Genomic DNA, 24,730 nt, shown 5'->3' with positions numbered 1-24,730 from the left:
GTTTATGGTTTGCTGAGAGGTGGCTGCTGCTGTGTAGCTTGGTGCCTTCCCACGGAAAGTCTGACACTGGCAGAATGAAGAACACTTGATGGTTCTTTTCACTGCTTGTTGCCCACAACAGGGAAGAACAGAGGTGTTGCTAATTGTTGTGGTTGTGGATGTGTAATGTGAAGTCTTACTAAACATACTGGGATAAAGCAGCAACATGAATTATTATCTACCAATTTTTTAATTAGCCATACAAATTTTATAGGCTGCAATGAAGTTTTAAAAAGACCACAAATGGATTATTTATTCATAGAGTGGCTATATTTTGAGAATCTAAAGATGGATAATTACAAAGAAAAATAATTCTGACAAGATTAAACTGAATTTTCTGTCTGCCCTAGTTCAGCACATTCTCATGGTGCCTGCTGAAGGAGCTGGCAGCAGGAGGAGTGTTGTGGTGTGACCCTACCCTGTGGCACACCATGCTAAATGTGAGGCTGGGTGCAGGAATGAAGTTTGAGGCTTTCCTCACTTGTGTAGCTCAGCTAGGAAACTGCAATTTGTCATTTTAGGTTCTCTAATCCTATCCTGTGGCTAGCTGAGGCTTTAACTGCAGTTTATCTCTACAAAAGCAGACTTCTGAATCTCAAATGACATCTCATTTTCCAAATTTAGTGCTCTGATATAAATAAAAGCAAAACTCAAAGTTATTTTTAATGATGTTCCAATAGTTCTTTCCGAGGAAAGCTCCTGATTTGGAAAGTCAGGAGTGAAAACAGACACAGCCATGCTGTTCCCATAAATGAGACACCAAATAAAAATTTCTAATAATCTGAAGGTTCTTCAGAAACTGATTTCTGTGGAAAGAATAATTGCTTCACTTCTGTTTCCTTTGCTATCATCATCAAAATGATATTAATTGCCATACTGTTTTGAAGCTTAGCTGCTTTCAACATCATCCTAAGTCATGTCTCAATAATAAAACTACTAAGGCATAAACAGGCAATATTTTTTCCTGTTTTCCATTAAGACATTAATTTATTTTCAAATTTTATTTTCTTTTTGTGATTTATGCCTTGAAAGATGTTTTGCTTTTTTATGGATCCAGCTGCTGTGGAGAAAATGTACTATACTTCTGACCCTCATGGTTTTCAAAAGCAGAATAGTATTAATACTGCAGAGTGTATTTTGAAAGTGATAAAAGGATCCATTCCTGCCATTACAGCATCATACCAAAAGCTGATTTCAAAAAAAAAAATCTTAATCAGTGGTACATGCCAAACACAGGCTAATTAAGTAAAAATTCTAAGGAATAATTCAGTGAGAGCAATTAAGTCTATTTAAAAATTAGTACATAAACCATGAATTAAGCTTATGCTCAGCTCAGGAAGATGTAACTGCAACTCTACTGGTTTTACAAAATCTAATAGGAAAATTATTCTCTTGTAATCAGATTACTGACAAGGAATAGCCTTGATAAGATTTAAATTTTTTGTTATTTAATAAATGTTGAAGGAATAATTTTGCATTACCTTGATCTTAAGAGAGATTCCTGCTTTAGAAGTCAAATTGAAAAGAATATGATACACAGCTTTATAGAAGTGAAATGTTTTTGTAACTGATGGTGTGAAAAAAAAGTATTTTTCTGTGAGAGAAAACAGCTTCATTTATGAGCAGTAATATGTCAGGAGAGCAGGGGGAAGCACCCAAGGACACTTAAACAGAACACACTTCCAGCCTCCAGCCTCCCTAGAGCTGGAATTCTCTGTTTTGAAGCAGGGAGCTTTGTGTTTGATCGTTTTAACTAATTACTTCCTGTCACAAATTTTGTTTATTGTTTATGGACCCATATAAGCTTTTAGCAGAAATAAAATTCTGTGACAAGCTCTGTAGTTGGTTTGGGCAGTTGTTTTGAACCTGATCATTAATTTTGATACTCTCAGTGTTTGCACTGTTAGTGGCAGGGACTATTTTATTTTCCCATTTTTATAACCTGTTAACACAGTCCACTTCTCAAGATTTTTTTTTTTCCCCACACTAGAATGACCTTATCTTTGTTTTTCCCTTGAACTTCATTGTAATATGAATAGAAGTTTTCCTTGTCTGGAAGGATTGCTGTGCCCCTTGTATCATCTCCCATAAAGTTTATCTATTTATGGTATTCAGAGCCCAGGCTTTGGATAATGTTGTATAGGTCCAAAAGCAGATGATTGAGACACCAGCAATGCAGGTGGTTTTCGATTTTTGCCATTTTCTTCTGCAAGTCTTGTGAATCAGACAGAGACTAGAGCTATTTGCTGCATTTTAGACCACAGGATTATGGCAGGTTTATTTTTTTTTTCATTTTTATTGTTGTGTTTTTAGGTTAATTTTTGTTTGTTTTCATTTATTTTTTGTCTTTTATTGTTATAATGCAATACATGGACCTACCTATTAAAACTCCAGTATGATCTTGGAGGCTGTAACTACAGAAAAAAACCCAATTAACTACTTTAAAATATGGCTTCCATCAGTTTGGGAAAATGAAATGTATATTCTACTTAAGATTTCTACTTTATAAATTTGGTAATAATTGTGGTGTAACAGGAGCAAGAGCAAAATCTAAGAAAAGCAGCAAGGAGTAATTACAGCTTAACATTTTCAATCTCATCTGTCAGTCATCTATAAGAAATTGCTGCATTCATCCTGAAGTAGCCTGGTAATTAGCTCAGCTGAATTTTAATCCACTTTCATTTCTTAGAGGTAATTTTTAATGTTTTACATATTGCATAATTTATTAGTGGAGTTGCCATCTAACCAAACTGGTGCAGATGCAACAGGCAAGCAGGAAGTGCTGCTATGAGCTCTGAATATATCAAATTCCACATTTCCATTGCCAAGGGAGTCCTTGGGGGCTGCACTGAAGTTGCAGGAGGTCATTGCTCAGTTAAATGGGGACACAACTCATACAAAAAAATACTCATGATAGTGTCCAGACATTTTTCAATTGACTGGCACGGGGGAATGGCTCTCAGCTGAGAATGACTATTGCAGCAGAGCTGCTAAGGTGCCACCCCAGCACCTTAGGGTGCCTCTGGAACTGACAAACACCAAGAAACAACAACACAAATCCTTTTTTTTGACAGGTAACTTTATTAATAATGGTCTCAGATCTGTCGCACCTACCAGGTGCCAGTCTTTTTTCACACTTTGCAAGACTTTCTGAAGAATAAACTAGAAAGGCATAAAGTTAGTTGAAGCTACTAAGACACACATTTGAAGGTGGGTCTGTTTTGGACTTTTGTTGTTTGATTTTTTTTAACAGAATTGCCCATGAATGTGTGTAAAAAGAACTTAAATACACTGAGGAATACAGTAGAAAGGCTATATTTACAGTCAATTATAATGGGCACTGCCAACATATCCAATAACAAAAATAAAACAAAACCTTTTTTTCATGTTTCTATCATGCTTTTTTTCACAGAGATTTTTTTTAAATATGATTTTGTTTTTTAAAAAATACAATAAGCAAATAATTACATTCTTAATATGAGAACATTATCATACAACATACACCCTTGGCCAATTAATTTGAAAGTGTCTAACAAAACTTGATACTAAATTAATATTCTCCACTTGAAAAATCAAATTGCAACAATCATCTCATTAAAAAAACACCCTTGATCCCCCAAAGTTACGATCTGGGTTTTTTATAAAAAAAAGCATCACCCATTTTAAAAAACCAAACAGAACACACAATTTTAAAAAAGCACCTGGTACAGTAACAGGCATTTGGTGAGGAAGCGTAAGTGTAACATTTTCTTAAAAGACATAGAAATGGTTCAAAATACAAGAGTTTTCCTTTAAAACAAAAGTCATACTGCTCTATGGCTGAATTTGCCTGGTGATCCTGGAATCAAAAAACGGTGAAAAATACAAGTTCTGTTGCTCTTTGTAAAAAACTGTGCAGCAATTGTGCTATTCAAGGCAACAGAGTACATTTCACAGCACTGAGACTGGTCTAGAGAGAGGTTATTTCCCAAGCTTTTTGGTTTTCCTCCTTTCAGAACCTTGGCTGTTACACAGAACAGACTAAAGGGGCTGTGGCTTTGTGGAGCCTTTGCTGGAGGAAGAGTGAAAGAAGTTTAGTTTGGGGGCCCAGGGTGCTGCAGGTGCTGAGGGAGACCTGCACCTACAGCAGAGCTGAAGGAAGGCTGCACCACACAATTTCTGTTTGCCTGGGCAGAGATTTACACACATCTACCTCAGGCCTAGATTAAAACCTGTCCTTGCCAAGGAATTTTTCTTTTATTTTTTTTTTTTTCTAATGGGATAAAGGAAAGAAACAATGCCAATATTGGGTAAACAAGAGATCTGTTTTTTGACTACTCTGCATTACTTGATGCGGGGCCACTTCTTAATTCCAACTGTTACATCATTGCTAACACTGACTAGAAGCCTAATTTGCATTATAAATATGTACAGATATAAATTAAATATTTATTGAAATATACAAATAAATAACTTAATTTGAAATAAAAAGCCTAAATGAATTTACTTTTGCTTCAAATTTGTTTCTGCTATTATTTATGGGGATTTGACGCTGTTTAGTCTGTAGTCATACAGTATAGAATGTGCCCTAAACTTAAGTAACCTAAACTAATATTAAAAATTTGTGTTTTCAGTGAAAACCACACTGCCACTTGCTTTCCTACTGTATCTGCATTCCTCTGGCACTTTGTACCAAGTACAGTCGCAAGAAGCAAAGAGCCTTTTCTCATGTTGGGCCCCATTCCTACACTGCTAAGGTCAGTGGGATCCCTGGCCCTAAATGCATTTGGGAACAGGACACAGCCCTGTCTCCTGTCAGGTGTTTTTGATACATCTGTGCCTTCAAATCCCACAAACTCCTGCAGGAAGTCCTCTGGCATCCAGCTCAGCTGAGAATCCCAGTGTACCCACCAGGAGTTGCACACACCCTTTCCTAAAGCTAAGAGACAACCTGCAGGCTTGGCCATAAAGGGATGGGATCCTTGATAACTGCTGTCTTGCCAACTTCTGTGATTTTAATTGCAGTCTTAACTAATTATCAAGACTCCAGCCCTAACATCTGTGATTAAAATACTACTCATATTTTGAGGTAATCTTTTAAATTAATTTTCTACTCCTCACAGTTGAGGAGGAAAAAAATATTGAGAGTATGATTGAAAGCTCTCCAAAGGTCTAAAAAAAAAAAAAAAAAAAAAAAAAAAAAAAAAAAAAAACAAAACAGAAAAACTTAAAAGAAGCCATCTTATTATACATTCTCACCCCAACCCCCTTCTGATTTTTTAAAACCAATCTTGAGATTTTGAAGGGCTTCAGTGGCAATTTACTGCATGTAATTTCTCAGGAATAACATGGATGGAGACAAAGAAAAACAGATTTTTATAATTTTACAGACTAAAATGCAAGATGCTGTTTCCTAGTAAACAGAAATGGACTCCTAGTTGAGAAAATCCCCAATTACTTGTTAAACTGTTTATAAAATTATTACCTTTTCAGTCCATCTTCCTCAAAAATAATAGCTGAGGTCTGAAAACAGACAAAGGAAACTAAGTACAGCAGTGTTCTATACCTCAAGTTTAACAATACTATATTATAAAAAACAAAACAAGACTGACTGCATAAGTTATTCTGAGTTGCCATTATCTGTCGAGGACTAAGTTCAATTGTTTTCTTTTTCTTCTTTAAAATGTATAGAAAAGAAGCAGTATCTAAAAATACCTGTTAGCCTTTTAAAAAAATCAGGAACAAGTCATAGTTCAAGAACATGACCTTTGAAAATGACTGATGCTTCAGAAGAGCAATAAAGAGAATGTACAAAAATGCACCTGTCTCCAAGTTTGGCAGCTTTTTATCTCCCAATGACAAAAGCATCTGTCTAAAAAGTATCCAAAAAAAGCTTCACCAATGAGTCGTTGTCATTGCAGAGCTGCGGGCCGGGCAGGCACTGCTGCTTCTGCGAGCACATTTCTTCAGGTGTGTTCTGCCATGTGAGCAGCCACCAGCAGAGCTCTGCTGATGAGTTAGAGCTGCTCTGTGGCAGAGTTCAGAAGGCAGTTTTAACCTGCAGGAGTCAAGATTTCACACCAGCCTTCAGCAGCGCTCTGGCTGTCTGGTGCACTATAATTAACATTGCTGGTTCTTTGCTGGTTCAGCAGAGTAAACTTTCAACTGTGACTTTATGCTCCTTTTTAGTTCCTATGGTTGGGGTTTTTTTGATTTTCATTTTCTTTACCAGTGAAGTTGGAAACAAGGAGTTACAGCTAATAAAAAGGGGCACACGCAGTTACACAGCAATACAGTAGAGGGAATACAGGCAAATTAGCGCCAAGCTACCATTAACTTAACAGAGTTCTAAAACTTCTTATGTTTTATCACTTGATGTGACCTTCCAGGTGAGTCCTTTGCAGCCTATGTCTTGGTCTGCAGTAGGTAAGGCCTTTATGGAAAGTGTGTGGCTTAGTTATGCTTATGTTCCATTTTTCATCTCCCATTCCTGGAGAGGGGGGAAAGAAAAGATAAGGAAAACGTTAAAAGAAATCAGGATATTTCACTGAAATCATTGTATCTCCTAAGCCACAACTAGGGTCAGTAACAGTTTTTTCATTAACTTTACTGAATTCAGCCCAAAAATTAGTTAGGGAATGCTAACGAGTAAGTTCTGATAGTCTGTGCACAGCATCCACCCTTTCACAACTACATACAGCAACCTATTTTCTAGTGCAGCACAAATAAGCCATGTTTGTATTGTGCAGAGAAAACTTCTGAAGCAATTCACACCCCACAGCTGGTGTAAAGCACTCATCTCTCCCTGAGTAAGGGAGAGGCTGATTTAAGCACACAGGGTTCTCTAAATGACTCATGTGAGACAGCAGGAAGCCCTCAGTATCTCTCAGAGCTGATACCAAGTGATTGCTTTACTGCTCTTCACTTTTCCATAAATTTATGGCTAAAAAGAGCAACTTAGCTGAGAGACTAACAGGCAGGGTTAAGAGAAACAAGTTTACATTGAATTTGTTTGCCTTATAGATATTCCAAACTGAACTATTGCCTGGCAAGCTAAAGAAATTGCTTTGACTTTCTGTGCCTCAGTTTCCTCACCTGTTAGCTGAGGACGACAACACCATCCACAGCAAAACATATAATCTATAATGCTTTTGGTCATATGTCTCAGAGCAAGGTATTGCCATTTCTTCTGTCACGTGAGTGAAAATCATGAGATTGCTACCGCTGAACCCCCAGGTCACTAAAACTTGTGGCTATGGAATGACACCTACAGCATCTCCTAACAGCACACAGGAGCAGAAGGGCTGAAGCAGGATGGACATGCACACTGTACCTCTCCCTGAATAACACCCTTACAGCCATCAGGAACTACTGAAGATCCACAGGAGGTGGCCTCTGGCTCCAGCAATCTCCTTGGAGTAAACACCCAGCTGCTCCTCGCCAGGCACGGGGGCTGCAGATTCCTCTCTGACCCACCAGAGAGAGACACTCTGCAGGCAGCCTGCTGACTTGGCTCCCAACCTGAATTCCTGAATTTAATACTCGTTCCACAGCATTTAAGAGCTCTGACTGAAATCCATTACTTATGCATGTAAATAGCTGTTTCTGCTGCTGAAAGCAATAAGAGTATTAGTTTGGCTGAACAGCTGTGTGACCACAACACCTCTTCAGCTGTTGTAAAATAACAGTAAAGGTCACAGTTGATGGCTGCTTTAGCAATGTAAGAAAAAAAAACAAACCCTTGGGTTTAAAGGTAGACAATAATTTACTTTGTTTCTGAACTCGTTTATTTTTTTTTAATTTAAATTGTACTTTTACTAAAATTCAGTATAGTTTAAATATTTTCAGTTTTACTCTTCAAATTATGGTAATTCTAAAGTTAAAACACAATACCGGTAAAAATTAGATTACTTTTAAAACTCTATTAAATGTGTATTCTCCCAGATATGCTAGCAAAGCTTTAAAGAAAGTCTTTGGCTAAGCAACTGGGAGGAGATTTTTTTTTTAAATGTTACATAAGCCTTGAAAGCAGAAGCTTCTTTTGCAGGTACAAAAGGAACTTTTTCTTTCTTTCGACTGCTCCTGCAGGTTCAGACCAAGGAAAGAATGTCTAAGTCAACACTGACAGCCTGACTGGGAGCTGAGATACTGGGACAGCTCCTTTTCTTCTCCAGTCCTTGAACACAAGGAAGATGCAAGATGCTGACACTCACCAGCCCACTCGTTTCAAAAACAAATCAGAAATACTAATTTTAGTTTTCTTGCTGCACATAACAATTTGATTTTAGAAACTAATTTGACATTTAAATGAATATGTGAAATGTGTAAATAATTTCTGTACAGCAAGGATATTTGAATCTTTTTACTTCTCTAGGACTACTGACGCAGAATATTCTTTTCCATATTTTAATTGGAGTCTCCATTTCTAGCCAAGTACAGATCAGACAAAATTGCAATTAAAATGCCTTCCGGCTTCTTAAAAATATGCATAATTACTTTCTAAAAAAAAAATTTAAAGATACTTGCAAAAAGAAAAGTTAAATAATTCAAATGTATGTATGCATATGTATGTATATGTACAGTGTGTGTCCTGAACAGCCAATCCCCAAACTGCTGCCTTTTCTTATACTTAACACTAGACCTAACTTACTGCTTCTCTCTGTACTCCCTTCTAATGTCAGTGCATCTGAGAAGAGAAAGCTTTTGGTGGCAGAGCTTCCCAGCCTGCTGTCCCAGGTGCCTGACGTGCCAGCTGGGCAGGGCACAGCACAGGTGCCTGGTGAGCACGGCCGTGACTCCAGGCTGGCTGTGAGCACAAGGCTGGCAGTGACAGGCTCAGCACCATCCGTGCAAGGAAAAGGCCAAGAAGGAAGGCATTCAGTGCATTCAAACACACACCAGGGGGAAGAAACCATATTCTGACATTTTGAAGGTTTACACAACTCGCTCACAGCAGCGGGAGATGTGCCAGGTGCTGGAGAGGCAAGCGCAGGCACAGCCGCGGGATCTGTTCCACTCCCACGGACTGCACTGACATCCATGCGTGGGGAGCCAAGTCCTGCTCTGGGGTACTCACATGTGACACCCTTTCCTGAGCCACATCTACGAGGCCTGGCTCACTCACAACTGCAAAAGGCCAAAAGAATTGAGAGCCAAATTCCACCCCCGCACACGTACAGCGACCCCCGAGCGCGGGGCGTGCTGCAGATCTGCACCTGATGGCAGCTGTGAGAACAGATTGGGTTGCACTATCTAATTCAGCAAAATTTCACTCTTAATATTTAGTACATGAGGTTTTAGGGAAAAAGCTGTTAAAGCTGAATTGGATACTTCGAGTTGTTTTTTTCCCAGCATGGGAAAAATATGCTTAGTTGCTCCATATCATTTTTGATTAGCCTAATCCCACATTCAAGATTTCTCTGCCAAAAAGCTTGACCAACTTACTGTGCCATCCAAAGCACACTGACACCAAACAACACAGCAGGGTTTTTCCTATATGGTATGTGCTGAGCATAAGAAATGTACAACAGGAAGGTATTCTTTACACCAAAAATGTTTAGGTTTTTATAATGCCCTGGTTTCTCCAGCTGTAACGATTAGATGTCTGGATTTAATGTGCCTGACCAGCACAAATCCACGCTCTCATTTGCAAGGACTGTGCTCTGCTAGACCACATTCCCTGAGTATTGCTGAGCTGACATCCACATCTGAGACAAAGCGTACAGTTAGAGATGATATCGTTATGGCACAAATTAGGCTATAATTGGAATACGCAGATAAGCTTTAGAGCACATAAATCCTTCCTCAGGTTTGAAACACAAGCTGCAAACTTCAAAGTTGATTAGAACTGAAACCTATTAGAACTGAAAGAAACTGAAAACTGAGTGTAATTATTCTTGGTTGGATTTAAATTAATCAGGCTAACTGGCAGGAAAAAGCAGTTTATGTCCATGCAAAGGGGGTAGAAAGGTGAGAAAACTGTCACAAATGGTGTATCAGGAAAAATAACTCTATTCTGATAATTTAATAATTTTTTGAGATGCTGATTTTTCAGTATCTACTACATAGGTTCCAAGCTTATGCTCAGACACTGGAAATGTATATAATCAATGAATATGTGTAACAAAAGTTACTTGAAGAAATCCCAGTACAGAAGACATCAATGAAAAAGGGAAATAGCCATCATGAACAACAAGTGTTTATGGTTATTGCTATTTAAAATTACAACTAGCAGTGAACTACTAAATAAACAAAAGCTTGGGCCCAACACTATTACTGTCACCCTTGGTTATGTGTTGCCCACATGTTTATGCTGCCAGCAAATTCAGCCCAGAAGAATGGTTATACAAATCCCATTTAAACTATACCACAAAAATTAGAAAACAGTAACAATACAAGAGGACAGCAAATTTCAGCCTGGTACTTGCAATACAAAATTAAAGTAATTCAACTTTTACTTTAAATGTACATTGAGTAGATACTTGCACAACACACTGTCATTAATTACAATGTACATGTATTCTGTTCTTGCAGTGGCTGGCAAAGACCAGATCCAATCTTGTGCCATTTCTAATCACTTACTGTAACAGTGCTCTTTTAATCACTTCTCTGCTATACAGAGTAGTGGACACATGGACTGTCTATACCACAGGCTACTTACTTTGAAAATTAAATCTACAAAGCAAAAATTCCATGTTTTTCTACAGAGAAAAACTTGGAATCAGAGTAGAGTTAAATCTGCCTCCCAAACTTACTTACCAATTCTTCTGCAGAAGGTTCCCCAAACCAGCAGTATTTATATACTAATATGAGTAATTTAGATATTCGCTTCTTAAAGCTAAATAAGACTTTGTAAGAAAGTACAAAAAAGCAGAGAAAAAGAAAACTAAGACATCAGTGCTCTCACCTTAGCTTTTCGAAGGACATGGCCTCGACATGGAGAATTGTTTGATGAGGGAGGTCGCTTCAGAGCTGCTGCGCTGTTCACAGGGATGGAGCATTCAGTATCACTGGTATCACAGCTGGAGATTGGAGAGTTTTCCAAAGTTCGGTGCTTGAAAATTGGAGACTAACAAAGAGTGAAAAGGCTATGCTGAGTTTCCTCCAAGCAGAAACATGTGCAATATTTCCTACTTTAGATTCAGAACTGCAGAATTTTTAAAGAAACTATATTCATAATAATGATGAATAAATGAAAAGAAGATTAGAACAAAAGAAACAAAACAATGTGCATGTGTGTTCTGTGATGAAAACTGAAGTTTCTTTTCTGTTAAACAACTATGAACGTTTAACAACTATGGGTCTGATTAAACAAATATGGACCATCCAGAGGAACGGATGTATCCCTCTGATCTTTCTCTGATGGCTGCTTCAGACACAGATCTATAGCACAAGCTGGGACTGCCAAGCTGCATCCTGAAGGGGTGAGATGCAGCCCTTGCAGAGTATAACACAACTGACAGGGCACCAAGCAGGTCTTCATCACTGCATGACAGTGCATTGGTGCATTGGAATCTCCCTGGGCTGGAGCAATGTCTCAGTTCCTGCACTTACACAACCACTGAGGAAAAGGTGTGGGCTTTTTGCATATTAACATATCCTCCCTGTGATTCCCATGTCTACCTGCTCCTGCTGTTGCAGGAAATGTAAGTAACACAGAAAGGCATTTAATTCTGCTCTTATTTCTCGAGTTTAATAAACCATTATGCAGCTCTCAGTTCCTACTAATTTTTGCTGGAGCTGGGAAGGCTGAGCACTCCCAGCCCATGGTACTGGGATTTGCATGTTCAATGGCTTTGCATACCTGTGGACTTGATGTTCCTGATTTGGGTTCAATAGCCAAGCCCAGTGTGATGCCACCAGCCAAGGCTTTCTTAAGGCTCTCCTTCACCTCAGTCAGTTCTAGCTCCAGATTTACACGCTCAGCCTCCTTCTGCTTACACTCCTCTTCCAGCTTCTTTAACTTGTCTTCAAGAATCACTTGTGTCTTCCTGCCTGTCATTCACAGCAATTTTATTATTTCAATAATAATAATGTTAAATTGACACTTAGAGAAATTGTTTTCTTTCTAAAAAGGAAGGAAACGAGGTGTCTACAAATCAGTGACATGAAAAAAAGATTAGGTACTTTACATAGAACTCTTTTTTCATGTAAAAAGTTCAGTAGCATAAATCAAATACTTTCTATCAAGTGACATTCCTAGATTTATATCTAGTCTGGTTTCAAATCAGTATTGTTTTCTTTACTTTTCTGTATAATGAAAATATAATTAGCTAGTGACAAAAAAATTATTCCCATGTTCTGCTTATCTGAAGTTCTCACCAGTGTAATTCCTTTGGTATGTGTATGCATACACATACATATATAAAATGAATATATACACTTACACATATGTATTTTTATCTTATACATTTTGTATCTATATAGAAAGCAAATACAGACATTACAGAACACAGCAGCATTGGAACCTAGCCTTGTTTAGGGTGACATGTCTTCAGCACAGAATACAAAGCTGTTTGGATAACTACCCAATTCCCAGGTGAGAATTCAGCCCCAAAAAGCACCTCCTACCAGCATTGACTTCAATGGCAGCACGCAGATCTTTTCTTTCTTTCCGGAGCTGGGCCAGCCTGTTCCGAAGGGCTTCTTTTTTCTTCAGCAGCTCCTCCTCTTTGCTTTGCAACCTCTTTGCATCTGCCTCCACACGATTCTTGCCGTACTTGTACTGCTCTGCATCTGCATGGATCAGATTGTAGTTAATTAGGGTTTAAACTAACAGCACAACTTTGAACTAGTCCCTGAGACTAAACATGACACGAAGCATGTCATGGCTCCCCACGGCAACTGGATGATCTTCAAGGCTCCCTTCCAACCCAAACCATTCTATAATTCTATGGTTGGAGGAAAAGGTTTGGCCTTCTTCTTCCACTGGCTCTTTTTCAAGGTCCATGATTTCTGCCAAGTTCTGCAGCACAGCTACAACAATGATAAGGGATAGAGTTTGTTCTTATATTTACATGAGGAAAATGAGAAATACCAGTTACTTGATAGCACACTGGTTTTGCAAAATGGCCTTGCCTTTCTCTGTAGTTCAGAAGATGGAAAGGAGGCTCCTCTCTAGCTATGAGCCCTTCATTTTTAATTGGAAGGGTCAGAGGAAAAACCACCTGCTTGGCCTTTTGCCTTTCATTCCTACTTCCAGTGCACATCTTTTCTCACCTTACATAAGAGAATACAAAGATGTTCACACTTCTTTGATGCTTGACAGCTTTCTATTTCTAATTTCCCATACAAATGCTTTCATTTCATGGCTCACATATATTTGTGGTCTAATTCATATCCCAGCCCCCTGTATAGCTCTGCTCCAGTTGCAGACTCAAAGAAGATGGGTCAGCTAAGAGATCACTTTGTCTATCACATATCTGAATGCACACTCCATGGTATGAAAACATTCCTGACAAAGAGTTGTTAAGCCAGTTTTAGTCAGTTAGAAGCTACTTATTTTTGTCTGAAAGTCTAACACTGATTTCTCTTGTTGCCATTAAATCCACGGCTTCTTAAATAAAGCTTCATTGGTTAAGTCCACTTTTGAGCACCACAGTGTTCTTACGTCAATACCAGCTCCTTGTCCTCCTTTCCTAACAGGAAGATAGAATTCCTCTCTGCTCCAAATGAGGAATCATTATCCTTTTTTTTCCTTGCTGTCCTCATGACTTTGCAGCAGCCATGGGTTCATATTTCATATTTATCATCCTCCCAATATGACAGGCACCGTTTTCTCGTGTGGTGTGGCTGGAGTTAAGTCACCAAGACTCCTGCTCAGTCTTGGCATCTCCTCCTCAGCCTCTCAGCCCCACAAAAACCACACTAGTTCTTACCTTGCCTGCTCAGACAAGAGTTCTTTCAGGCACCCTCCTGACTCCACTCCCCAGCAAGGCAGCAGTGAGGACAGACACTTACTGGATGCAGTGCGCTTCACACAGGAAACTGTTTCAGATTTCTTCGTCTGGCTATTTAAAGTTCTTGCTTTTCCAGCGATCCCATTAGTAGTCACAGGAGGCTTCTTGCCTTTAAACTGTTTGAAAACAAAAGCACAAATGGGCTCCAGCTACTCCCGTGACACTGGCATTACTTTCACCCTTTCATCAAGGGCAGAGCTTGACAGAAAGCTGCTTGCTACATCAGAGAGCCTTAATAGAGCACATTGATTGAGCTGGAGACGGCGCTTCCTCCAGAGATGCCGCTGGGAGCTGCCTGCTCAGCAGGAGCCGTGCCAGCAATCACAGGATAACAAGGGGATGAACTCCCTGTTTCTGGTGGCATTATGATTTCCAAGGCATTTAGAACCCTGGCATTTACAGCATGAAGAAAGCCATTGCAAAGCATAAAATGATATACCTTTGAAAAAATTTTTACAGTAAAGACTCTTGAATCACAGGTTTTTCAGAATTAATTTCATACATTAAGACCTACCAGGGTTTGCCACACAAAAATTCAACATTGTTTCTTATTTACTGTATGATCTTGCCATTGTTGTGGTGGATTTTTTTTTTTTAACAGTATGATTATTACATGTTTTTAAGAGCTAGGAGTTAACATATAATTTTCCCCTTACACAACTTCTAGCTACTACTTAAAAGCTTTTCTTACTTAAAAAAAATCCTCTCACATAATGGCCAGATAGGCTCACAAGATTGGCATCTCATGTTCAAGGGCTTTCCATTTAGAGGGCTCACAGCAATGAACTGAGCCCTGGAAAGATAACCCCGTCTTGACTACTCATAGTGTTTCCATGGAGGATGCTCCAGCCAAGCACAGGGCATATGTGTGCCATGCTCTGTTGTCCTGCTTCCAAAAGTTTGCGAGGACTGAATTGGGCATGCACTGAGAACCTTGATACTGCAGTAATTTATTGCTCATGTCCACCTCCAATTCTGCAACTGAACTGAATTCCAATATTCCAAGATGAAATTTTTGTAAGGGTTAACTGAGTTAACGTAATAAGGTATGATAGGTACCTTATACAAAGGAAACATTTATCTTAACTGCTCCATGTCAGATTAGACTGAAAACCACGCATCACTGTGATATATTCACACTGTGATATATTGGTTTAAGCCAATGACTACCTTTTAGAGACCATCTAAGGGCTCTGAGAAGGTTTCTGGCACGGCTAGGAGCAAAGCTTGCTCTGCTTCCCTGCTGGGTTATGCCCGTCTGCTACAATGCTGAGCTCACAAGACTTTGTCTGCTCTGTAGGTTCATGTTTGAGGTACAAAAGCCTGTAGTCACCCTCAGAAAGCAGCAGAAATAGGCTTATTTTCTTTTTATGGGAAAGAAAACAACAGGCAGTAATATAAAGATGGTATATACAAATATATACAACATAATTTACTAAATATATAACATCAAGTTATGATATATATGCATATTCACAAAATATATAACCATATATATATATATATAAATATATAACCACACGATATATAGATCTGTACAATTCTAAAGAGCGAAATTTGGGGTCACAGTCAGGTCACATGCCAGCTTTTTTGGGTTTTTTCTAACACATCTCTGCCTGAAGAGCCAATAGACAGCTAGACATGTTAAGTCTAAGATAGACAGATAGCTAGACATGTTAAGTCTAAGATAGATAGCATTCATGTTAAGTGTGGAAGGTCACATTTATTTTTTCTTATTATTCACCTTCTGTAAATCATCAAGAACATGTTGGCAAGGCCTTTCCCAAGTACCATTACTTCCACATTGGAATTTATACCTTTGCAAACCTGCTTCATTTGCAGCAGGCTCACAACTAAAGTCCAGGCACTTCAGTGCTAACACTAAGGGACTCTAAGAGTCCCTTCAGCAAACAAGCAGATAAACAGAACAAATAAACAGCTTTGTTAAGTATCAAACAGTACAGTACCTGCGAGCCAGATCCCCTCCCCACAGCAGAGGTATTAGTGACAGACTGAGCAGAAGACAGATTGGATGAGACAGGGTATTTGTAATGGTTAGAGGAGAGTTTGTCAGTGGATAACCTATTGGCTTTCCTGTCAGCTGGCGGATAGCGCGCAAAGATTTTTGGAGACGGCAAGTTATCGTACAGGCCTGCGTTATCATAAAGCATCTCTTCTCCCATGCTCCTGCTACGAGAAGAAGGAAAGCCATCTTCTGGTTCCCACTGCAACACACACACCAGCAGTTAGTGAACAATGCACCATGCAGAGCCTCCTAAGTGAAATTAAAACATTAGTGATGCTTTGGACTCCAGCAAGCCCTCAGTGCTTAAACCATTTAGAAAGTGGGGGGAGGACACTGTGTGGAAAGCAAGCACTGCATTCTATGGCTCACAGCCTCAGCCCTGAGTGTAAGCAAACCTATCCCCATGACTGCACCTTCAGCTAGTAGCTAGTGCACCAAGGGGGCACAGGCAGACTATGTTAGCACAGGATTACATCTGGTACATGAGTTGTTAAAAGTAATACAGCCCAGCAGTTATCAGAAGCCAAGTTTTTTCCAGCTTGTTTTTTTAATTTCTTCAGGCTACATGTCTTTCCCATGAATATCAGCTGCTGGTATGCTAGCACATTTTATTTGATAGAGATTTATTATTCTAAGCTACAAGAACTAAAATAGCTCTTTTTTTCTTTTTTAAATTTTAGAAAAATGGAAAGCTCAACAATAGTACACCAGTGGTTCATCTTATAAACCTTAAAAGAAACCAACCTGACTGCTAAATACCCTTCCTTAATCCATCCTGGCCATGGCAATACACTACTCAAATAAAAGCATGAGCACATCCATGAACTACACAAAGACTGCTCTCCACACAAGTGATCATGCACTGTTCCCAAGAGAGGATTTCTAATATCTTTTGGACATTACTGACATATTGGAGGACTGAATGTCCAGTCCATTTCACACTTTGAAAATCTTAATTTCTCTTGAGTTTGCCCTTAGTGGGGCCTTTACACAACAGCCCAAATTAAGAGCTGACATAGGCTGTAGCTCCCCTGTAAGCCTTCCTGAGGACCCCATATTGCTATTGGTTAGCATGCACTAGATGTTAAATGCTATCACACATCTGCATACGATCAGCTCTGCAATTTATGAAGATGGAAGTGACCACTGTGGTTCTCCTGTGGGACGAGCAGCACCTGCAATCCTCAGGAATGCAGCTGCAGAGACTGAGAAGTGTTTGGGTTTTACTGTTTTTTCAACGGACATCAAAAAGTTCCTGGTGTAACTGAGTCCTTAATTTTGCCCTTTCCAGTGTGATCTAAAAAATACCTCCTCAAGTGAGTATTATATTCAAGGACTTGGCAACAAATCATCAACAGGCAACTGCTTTCTAAATGCACATTGGCTCACATGCAGGTTAATGTAAACAATCTGTCCCATGCCCTTATATTCTATAGGTGTGAGAGGAGTTTGCAACCACTGATCAAAAAAATATGAGTTCATCTGGAAACTGCCCAGTGAGGATCTTTAGACAATATAATTTTCAGATGTCCACGCATTCAACACATGCAGACCATTTGTTCTGTGCAAATTCAACTCTTACCGATCCATTTATGCAGGGAACATCATCGTAATGAAGTGCCATTCCACTTGGACAGGCGTAGCCGTTGGCAGCGCTCCCCCGGTACGGGTTTGTAGATATACCCCGCCTGTTCATGAAACTGAACATGCAAAGCAAAAATAATAAAAACCAGCACTTAAATGTAAGCCTAAATGATGATACAGTGGTATATTCCCTATGCCTGATTATGTAGCCTGGAAGCACAGAGCTTCTCACTTTCTGCAGGGCAGTTTTTCTTTCTTTGCTACTCACACATTGCTGCTACAGCCAGTAACACAACATATGTTCCTGTTCTCCATTCTTACAGTGGGGATATGACTGTGTGAAGGCCAGGAGGGCAACAGCTGTAATTGCTCAGTGGCATGTTTACACAGGAACCTGCTGGTCTCTGTTACACACCAGCCTGACAGGGTCCCAGAAACGTTCCCTTGTTGTCTGCACTGGGGAGAAGCAGGTGTTTCTGTGTGCATGCATGCTCAGGGGGATGCAAACTTAGGAAATGAGAGAAACAAGAATAAAATCCAGCAAAAATTTGAAAAAACCCCACATAATTTCAGTGACATCCAAGTTAACATATCTATAAAAATTTCCTGAATAATTACTTCCTCAAAATCTGGGAATTCTTCTTTTCTGTATCAAGACTTTTGGCTGGCTATGGCACTATGCTTCACAACTCTCTACGGGTAATTTTACATGCAAATACTCTATATGCTCATTCTTGCTCTGTTACACATGATGGACCTGAGTCCTCTGGAAATTTCAAAAGGGATACACATATATAGAATATATTTGAATTTCCCCCCCCCCCCTTATTCTGTCCCAATCAACATTGTTGCTTAATAATGACTCCAAGGGTGAGTTTTCCATTGTAGCAACTGCTGGAATTGAGTAAGGTATAGAGTGAGATCCAAAATAATTCCATTCCTACAGTTTCAGGTGTACATAAATGGGAAAACAATGTTTTCCATCCCAAACAATGGAACTATTCAGAGCCTGTGCTGACGTTCATAAAATATGATAAAGCACTTATAAAGCAGAGAGGGTCTTCTGTAGCGCTGGCAGCAGCTCAGGAATGCTGTGGTTTCAACAGTTGCTTTCTTTTGGCTTTGGAATAACATGGAGTCCATTGAGTTTCTCATTCAGAGGGAGAACTGGGGCTCACCTGAGCCATGGGAAACCTGGGCTCACAGGAGGGACAAACCTGCCCAGCTCACTGTGTACCCTTCAGGGCAGTGTGGGGATGGAAAAAACATTAGACAGAAGCTTTTCTTACTTCAAGCAAACTAACAGCAGAAAGCCCAAGGAAAACCTCATGATAAAAATGTTTGTAACTTTATCATAACTCATATGCTGTTAGACATTATTAGAGGGCTGCATTTGTTTACTGTTCTTAAAGAAGAGCATTACACAAGTGTTTCTGGTTGGTCTGAAGAACTGAGTTTGGAGTTATTGCTCTGTTTCTTTCTAGTTAAGAGGCTCCAATTACAGCAATATACAATAACCATGTCTGAAAACTAAGATATTCTTTAGCATTTGATGCACCTGTAGTTACTATTTCCACCACCAAAGGAAGGCAGGATTTATCTCAGTAGTTGCAAACAATTCAAAATCATTATTTCAATAATCCTCATTAATCATGATTTCAGGTGCATCCATGCAAGTCAATTGTATTCAGAAACTGCTAGAAGAAAAATGGAGAAACTTGCCTGGAAGCACTTTTTCCTTAGCTTTTCGTCCATACAAAATGAATAAGGTGAAGGAAATTGATGGGACTATTAATGAGGAGCTGATAGTTTTGCAAAGCATCAATCTTAATAAGTGAATAACCAATAATCTAAAGTGACTGAGCGATAAACCATGGTTTAATGATAACTGCATTTAATTTGGAATACTGATATTCATTCTATAAAGGGCAAATGTAGTAGTTCATTAACATTTAAGTACCATTGTAATTTCTTCTCATTTTCTAGCAGTAGTTGAAAATCAGCAGACAGCTACTCTATTGCTTATCAGGAAGCCCTCACAGGCTCTTAATGACACCCAATGAATTTTAATTAATTCTTAACAGGGAAATTCTGCTGCTTTGCAAGTTGTTTGACACTGCTTTCCAACATGTGGTCTAGTTGCATATGTTTTTTCACTTGGCTCCAATTAGTACCACATTTGTGCAGAAAAGGAAATCCACGCAGAATTCAGGGGAAAAAGGTTACCATTCTATTTCTCTTAAATGTGGTTATTGCTAGATGCTGACTGAAGCAAAAATACATGTCAACACAGGATAAACCTTTTGGGCCCTATTAACTTCTAAACAAGTATTAACATAAATCTGAGTGCTAAGTGCATTTTAATTCTATCAAAATTATTTGGTTTTCACAAAACTTCACTTGTGTTAACACTGAGTCACTTTGATTTCTATCAGAAGTCATTCAAACTGGATTCTGACTGAAGCTGGGCATTTTCCCTTGTTAACTCCTCTTGGAAGCTTGCTAATGGCAACAGAATCTTCTTTTGCGAAGCTCCAAAACTTTTTTCCATTTTTTTTCCTCCATTTACTATCTGTTTAAGGTCATGACGGGCAGATAGGGCGTGATTCTCTTATGTATTAACTCACACAAATTCCAAATTAGTCTAGGGAGTGTCATCTTGCAGTGGGATGAGGGATGATGCCTTTGCCAGCTGTCTTCTCAGGCCACCCACTTCCTGACCACGGGGAACAACTGCAGCAGGGCATCCCCCTGTCCCCACTGTTTCTACACTCCTGATCTATAAACCTCATCTAGCCAAGGAAAAACAGTCTTTTCCCACCAAGGACTGCTTTAGTGCCGCAAATGATTTGAAAATGTAAATCACTGTATCTGCTAAGTATGCAATTCTCCTTTTAGCTCAGGGATCAGTAATGGGGAATTCACTTTATTTGCAATTTAAACAGTTTCCATGCTGGACCTTCTAGGCACTTTCCCTATTTTCACCTCTTATATTAAATCCCAGAAATTAACTCAACTGGGGTGGGTTTGATAAAGTTTTTAATTAATCAGAAAGAACTTGGTTATGTAACTGTCCAAGATTTAAATTTGCTATACACTGTGAGCGTGCAGCATATAATATACAACAGGCTGTATATTTCCCTATATGTACAGCAAATACAGCCAATAAAAGTGAATTACATAGCTGCACATTTCAGAATATTTGCTCTCTTCCAGGAATAGCTCTAAGACTTTAGGTAAAATAGAAGATTAAAATATAGTATTTGATAAGGAGACTTACTGAAAAAAATCAGTAAAGATTTGAGTGAAGCTGCATAGTTTTTATGCTTAGCTCCATAAATCTTTTCCAGAACTTAGCAGGATTCCAACGCAATAATCCTGAACACATCTAACATGCTGCAATGCTGAAACTCTTCAGGAGTTCAGTATCTGGCAAAGGGGGAGGTGGATTCTGATAAGCAGTGCTGGCAGTGGAGCTAACACATGGATATAAATTCCCAGAGCACTGGAACAGCCGGGCAGCCCGACACGCTCACCAGAATGTTTGTTTTGCAGCCTGGATGACGCTCGCCGTCATTTCCACGTCGATGTAGTCGTAGTGCAGAGCTCCAGGGTCTGTTGAAGACCCCGTTTCTGCCAGCAAAATTCCTATCCATCTGCCCATGTCTTCTGAGGAGGAGGCCTGTGAGGAGAGGGCAAGAACGTAGGTCAGGTCTTTGCTCTGACACTGGGCTGAGCATTATTGCAAAATGCGAATTCTTCTTGGTTGACAAATTGCTACCACATGGATGAGAGGCTCTGGTTTCGTTCTGCTGAACTCTTTAAAAACCCCAGGATTTCATATTAAATCTGCTTTGCAAGAAGGAGGGCACTTTAACTAAGCTATGTGCTCATCAGTTATGATGTAATACAAAGTGGGCAATCCACTAAAAAGACGAAAAAATAATCATTTAAGGCCAGCGGATTTAGACTCAAGTAATGCTTATTTTAGACTTCAGAATATTGAAAGCTTTAACATAATTATTTTCTTATGTTAGGCTGGAGGATTTTTGGATAGCATGACTCCTGAGAAGAAATTGTTACTGTTAAACAGAAACAAGAGGGAAAAGGGAACAAAGTAGTGAAGAGATTTTAACATTATTGTTTGAAAAATTTTGCTACATTTGTCTAAAGGATGGCATTCATCTTCCTAATAACACAAGTAAAGCATTAATACTATAAAATAACTGAAGTTTTTTCATATGTTGCTTCAATTTATCAATTCAGAAGTTAAACAGTAGCAAAACAAATATTGGATTGAAGTAGTGAGGTAAAAGCGACAATTTTTCATTAACAAATACAGTAGTTTCTAAGTTTCTTATTTTTATGTATTTCATTGCTTTTCACAGTTCCTTGAGCTGTTTTCCAGACTTTCAAGTTATCTGAACTGCTCTCAAATAACAGGCCTGGCTGCAAGGACAAGAGACATGATGTGTAGTCAGAAACCCAAAGCAGTCAAAGTGCCTGTCCTGCCACTGAAAGTAGAAGGTTGCCTCCTGCTCATTATACTTGGCTTTAAGTGTTTTCTCATTTCAGGTTTTACAAGATGATGAATAAAGCCCCTATAGAAAGCCTGAGTCAAGAGACACACCAGGCTGCTGGCACACTGCACTTTCTGAAATGCATAACTGTATAATAAAGACACAGACTGAGCAAAAGGAGTTCCCATAAATAGCAGACAAATGAAAGTTAGGAGCATTAGAGCCCTCATCAACAGTGATCCATTATTTAATTATTGCTAAGTTATTTACCCAAAGTAATTATATCCCTGATACAAAAGTGTGCCTAGAGAAGGAGCAGGGATGTTCTAGTACAAGGCCAAGGGGAGGTCAGTGCAGAGAAAAGTATTTTACTGAGATTTCTGAACTACATTTAATCTCAGCTCTTTCTTTGCCTACAGCATTTACTACTTCTTTCCTCCTTCCAATATTTATTGTTCAGCTCTGCAATAATATTATTGCAAAGATTTTTTTTGAATGGACAGACAGGCTGTATGTTAGTGCTGCTCTAATTCACCTTGTGGGAGCTGCTAAAAGTCACAGCCATTGTACCTCAAGCACAGCGACCTCCTGCCCGTTCCGGAGCAGGCGGAAGGTCAGGGGATGCTTTGAATCCAGCCCCAGGATGACTTCACAGCCCCGGAGTGGGATAGAAACAATGTGTGTCTTCAGATCTGTCCTGTCCTTGTGGAAAATGAGTTTATTGTCCTTCACTCGGCACCAGCGCTCACGCCAACGGTTATTAGAGAGCACGTTGAGATATCCTGCAATAAAATGAAATGTGAGATATTTTACTCCTCGCTTTTTCTGAAAAGGAAGAAAAAAAGAAACTTACTTCTCAGTGTAATTCTAGCCTTTAAATAACTTGTTCCTCTTCTAATAGAAAGTCCAGATGGATTTTAGGAAGACAAGTAAATGACCCTGCCCCACTTCTTTTAATGAAAACTTTCACTGTGCCAATATCCTAGAAAAAGCATATAAATATGTGATCCAGCTCATGTGCAAATGGCTGTTCTGTGTCAGTCCCCGCAGCAGCTGCATGTGTAGGAGCACACAAGTCCCCTGGACTTCAGAAAGAGTGGGAGAGGAACACTGATAAAAACAGTTACATACAAAACTGATGGGCTCACTCTGCCTCTCTGTGGGCAATGACTTTGGTAACTGCGGCTGGCCAACTTTTTCTAGCAGTACCTTTACATATTAAAATATAATTTTCTTTGAAAACCACCCACTTTTCTTATCATGCTCTATATCAATAGAGTGTCTAGGCATATAATATCATTAAACAGGCAGAGTTTTGTGGTTTTCCTTCTCTGTGTCATAGCAACAATCATTCCAGACTCAAACATTACAATCAAAGCAATTCCCATTTTTCCTGCCTCAGTATAGTTTGGAAATAGGGGAAAAAAACCAAACCGAAACCTTTTCCTTCTGCTTCTACATTACAAATGGTACATGAATTCAGCATGTTGCTTCTTCCAAACATTCTATGAAGAGGGAAATAAATGATATCTTGCAAAAGCCAGAAGTGAGGTTAAAAAGTTTTCTTCTATCTCAGACATGATTTTCATTTAATCCTGTTGGAGAGCTCTCTCTTTGGTTTTCATTAAAACTATTACTTATTATTCATTTTTCTAGCTTTTCCTTCCAACATTATGGTTCCAATGTCAAAGTGTGTTCCAACAGGATATAGCAGATCAGAATTGTGCACATCTTGGAAGGTGCTATAAAAAATGAGGATGTGCTTAATCCTCTGGTTTTGGCTCCTTGTGATAATCACACTCTTCATCTCTCCTCCCTCCTCCTGTAACAAAACCCTGTATCACTGTGCATTGCATTACAACCCCTAGAAATAAAAAAAAAAACCTTCCTATGAAAGCCAGATACAGCTTGCTCTGGAGTCCTTTTTTTCAGACAGCTTTTCCCCTCTGCTCCCAGTGCACCTCTCAGAAAAGCTCTTGCAAAACTTCCTGCTTCAGAGTTGAAGTACACAGGATCCCACTTCCCCCCCCGCACAAATCCCTGCTTAAACCTTCACAAGCTGACATGACCAAAATGCCTCGAGTGTGTTTCCTTTGGGGCATTAGCACTTCAGCTCAGTGCAGGCAGTCCAGGAGCAGTGATGGTGCAGGCAAGAGCTTTGCCATGACTGCAGGGGCAGGTGGGTTTTAGTTTCTCTACTGGGTGACAAATGCAGCCCTGCTGGGATTTTCCCTTTCTTCATGGGAGGTAATGCCTTCCAAAGTGTAAAAACCTTCAACTATGGAGCAGCCTCCCAGAGGGCACTGAAGTGAGCCAAACTGCTGGTTGTGAGAAACTCCTTCTAGCAAAGACTTCCTGCAATGACCAAAGCCTAGACATTTATATATTTTCCTTTAAAATCTGCAAGTGGTGTTGAGTAGAGCCAAATGCAGGCAAATATTAACGGCTGAATCTGTATTTATGTCCATATCCAAACTAATGATAGAAATATGAGGAACTAGATTGTACAGCTGTGGTTAACGTCTCACATAATGCAGAATAATCAACGGAGTATGAGAGCCCAGAAGTTTGAGCCCTTATGGAGGCCAGATGCTTTGGACAATGCATCTGGCTGGACACAGCTT

General features: G+C 39.3%; 1 protein-coding gene across 2 annotated transcripts in view; it reads right to left on the bottom strand.

Moving 5' to 3' along the window:
* Nucleotides 1–3,100: 3,100 nt before the first annotated feature.
* AFAP1 (actin filament associated protein 1) overlaps nucleotides 3,101–24,730 on the bottom strand; it is a 112,161-nt gene continuing 90,531 nt past the window's right edge. Inside the window, exons 10-18 of one of the 2 annotated variants that reach the window (XM_030270679.4) lie at nucleotides 22,677–22,888; nucleotides 21,123–21,268; nucleotides 17,585–17,702; nucleotides 15,944–16,201; nucleotides 13,978–14,092; nucleotides 12,589–12,753; nucleotides 11,822–12,012; nucleotides 10,925–11,086; nucleotides 3,101–6,508 (exon numbers count right to left, since the gene is read on the bottom strand). In XM_030270679.4, coding sequence (XP_030126539.2) covers nucleotides 6,482–6,508; nucleotides 10,925–11,086; nucleotides 11,822–12,012; nucleotides 12,589–12,753; nucleotides 13,978–14,092; nucleotides 15,944–16,201; nucleotides 17,585–17,702; nucleotides 21,123–21,268; nucleotides 22,677–22,888 — 1,394 coding nt within the window. In that variant the 3' untranslated portion in view covers nucleotides 3,101–6,481. The remainder of the gene's footprint in view (nucleotides 6,509–10,924; nucleotides 11,087–11,821; nucleotides 12,013–12,588; nucleotides 12,754–13,977; nucleotides 14,093–15,943; nucleotides 16,202–17,584; nucleotides 17,703–21,122; nucleotides 21,269–22,676; nucleotides 22,889–24,730) is intronic. The other variant, XM_030270681.4, reaches the window with a different exon arrangement.

The sequence above is a fragment of the Taeniopygia guttata genome, chromosome 4 (genome assembly GCF_048771995.1).
Source record: "Taeniopygia guttata chromosome 4, bTaeGut7.mat, whole genome shotgun sequence".
NCBI classification, from domain to species: domain Eukaryota; kingdom Metazoa; phylum Chordata; class Aves; order Passeriformes; family Estrildidae; genus Taeniopygia; species Taeniopygia guttata.
This window is presented reverse-complemented; position numbering and strand designations above follow the sequence as displayed.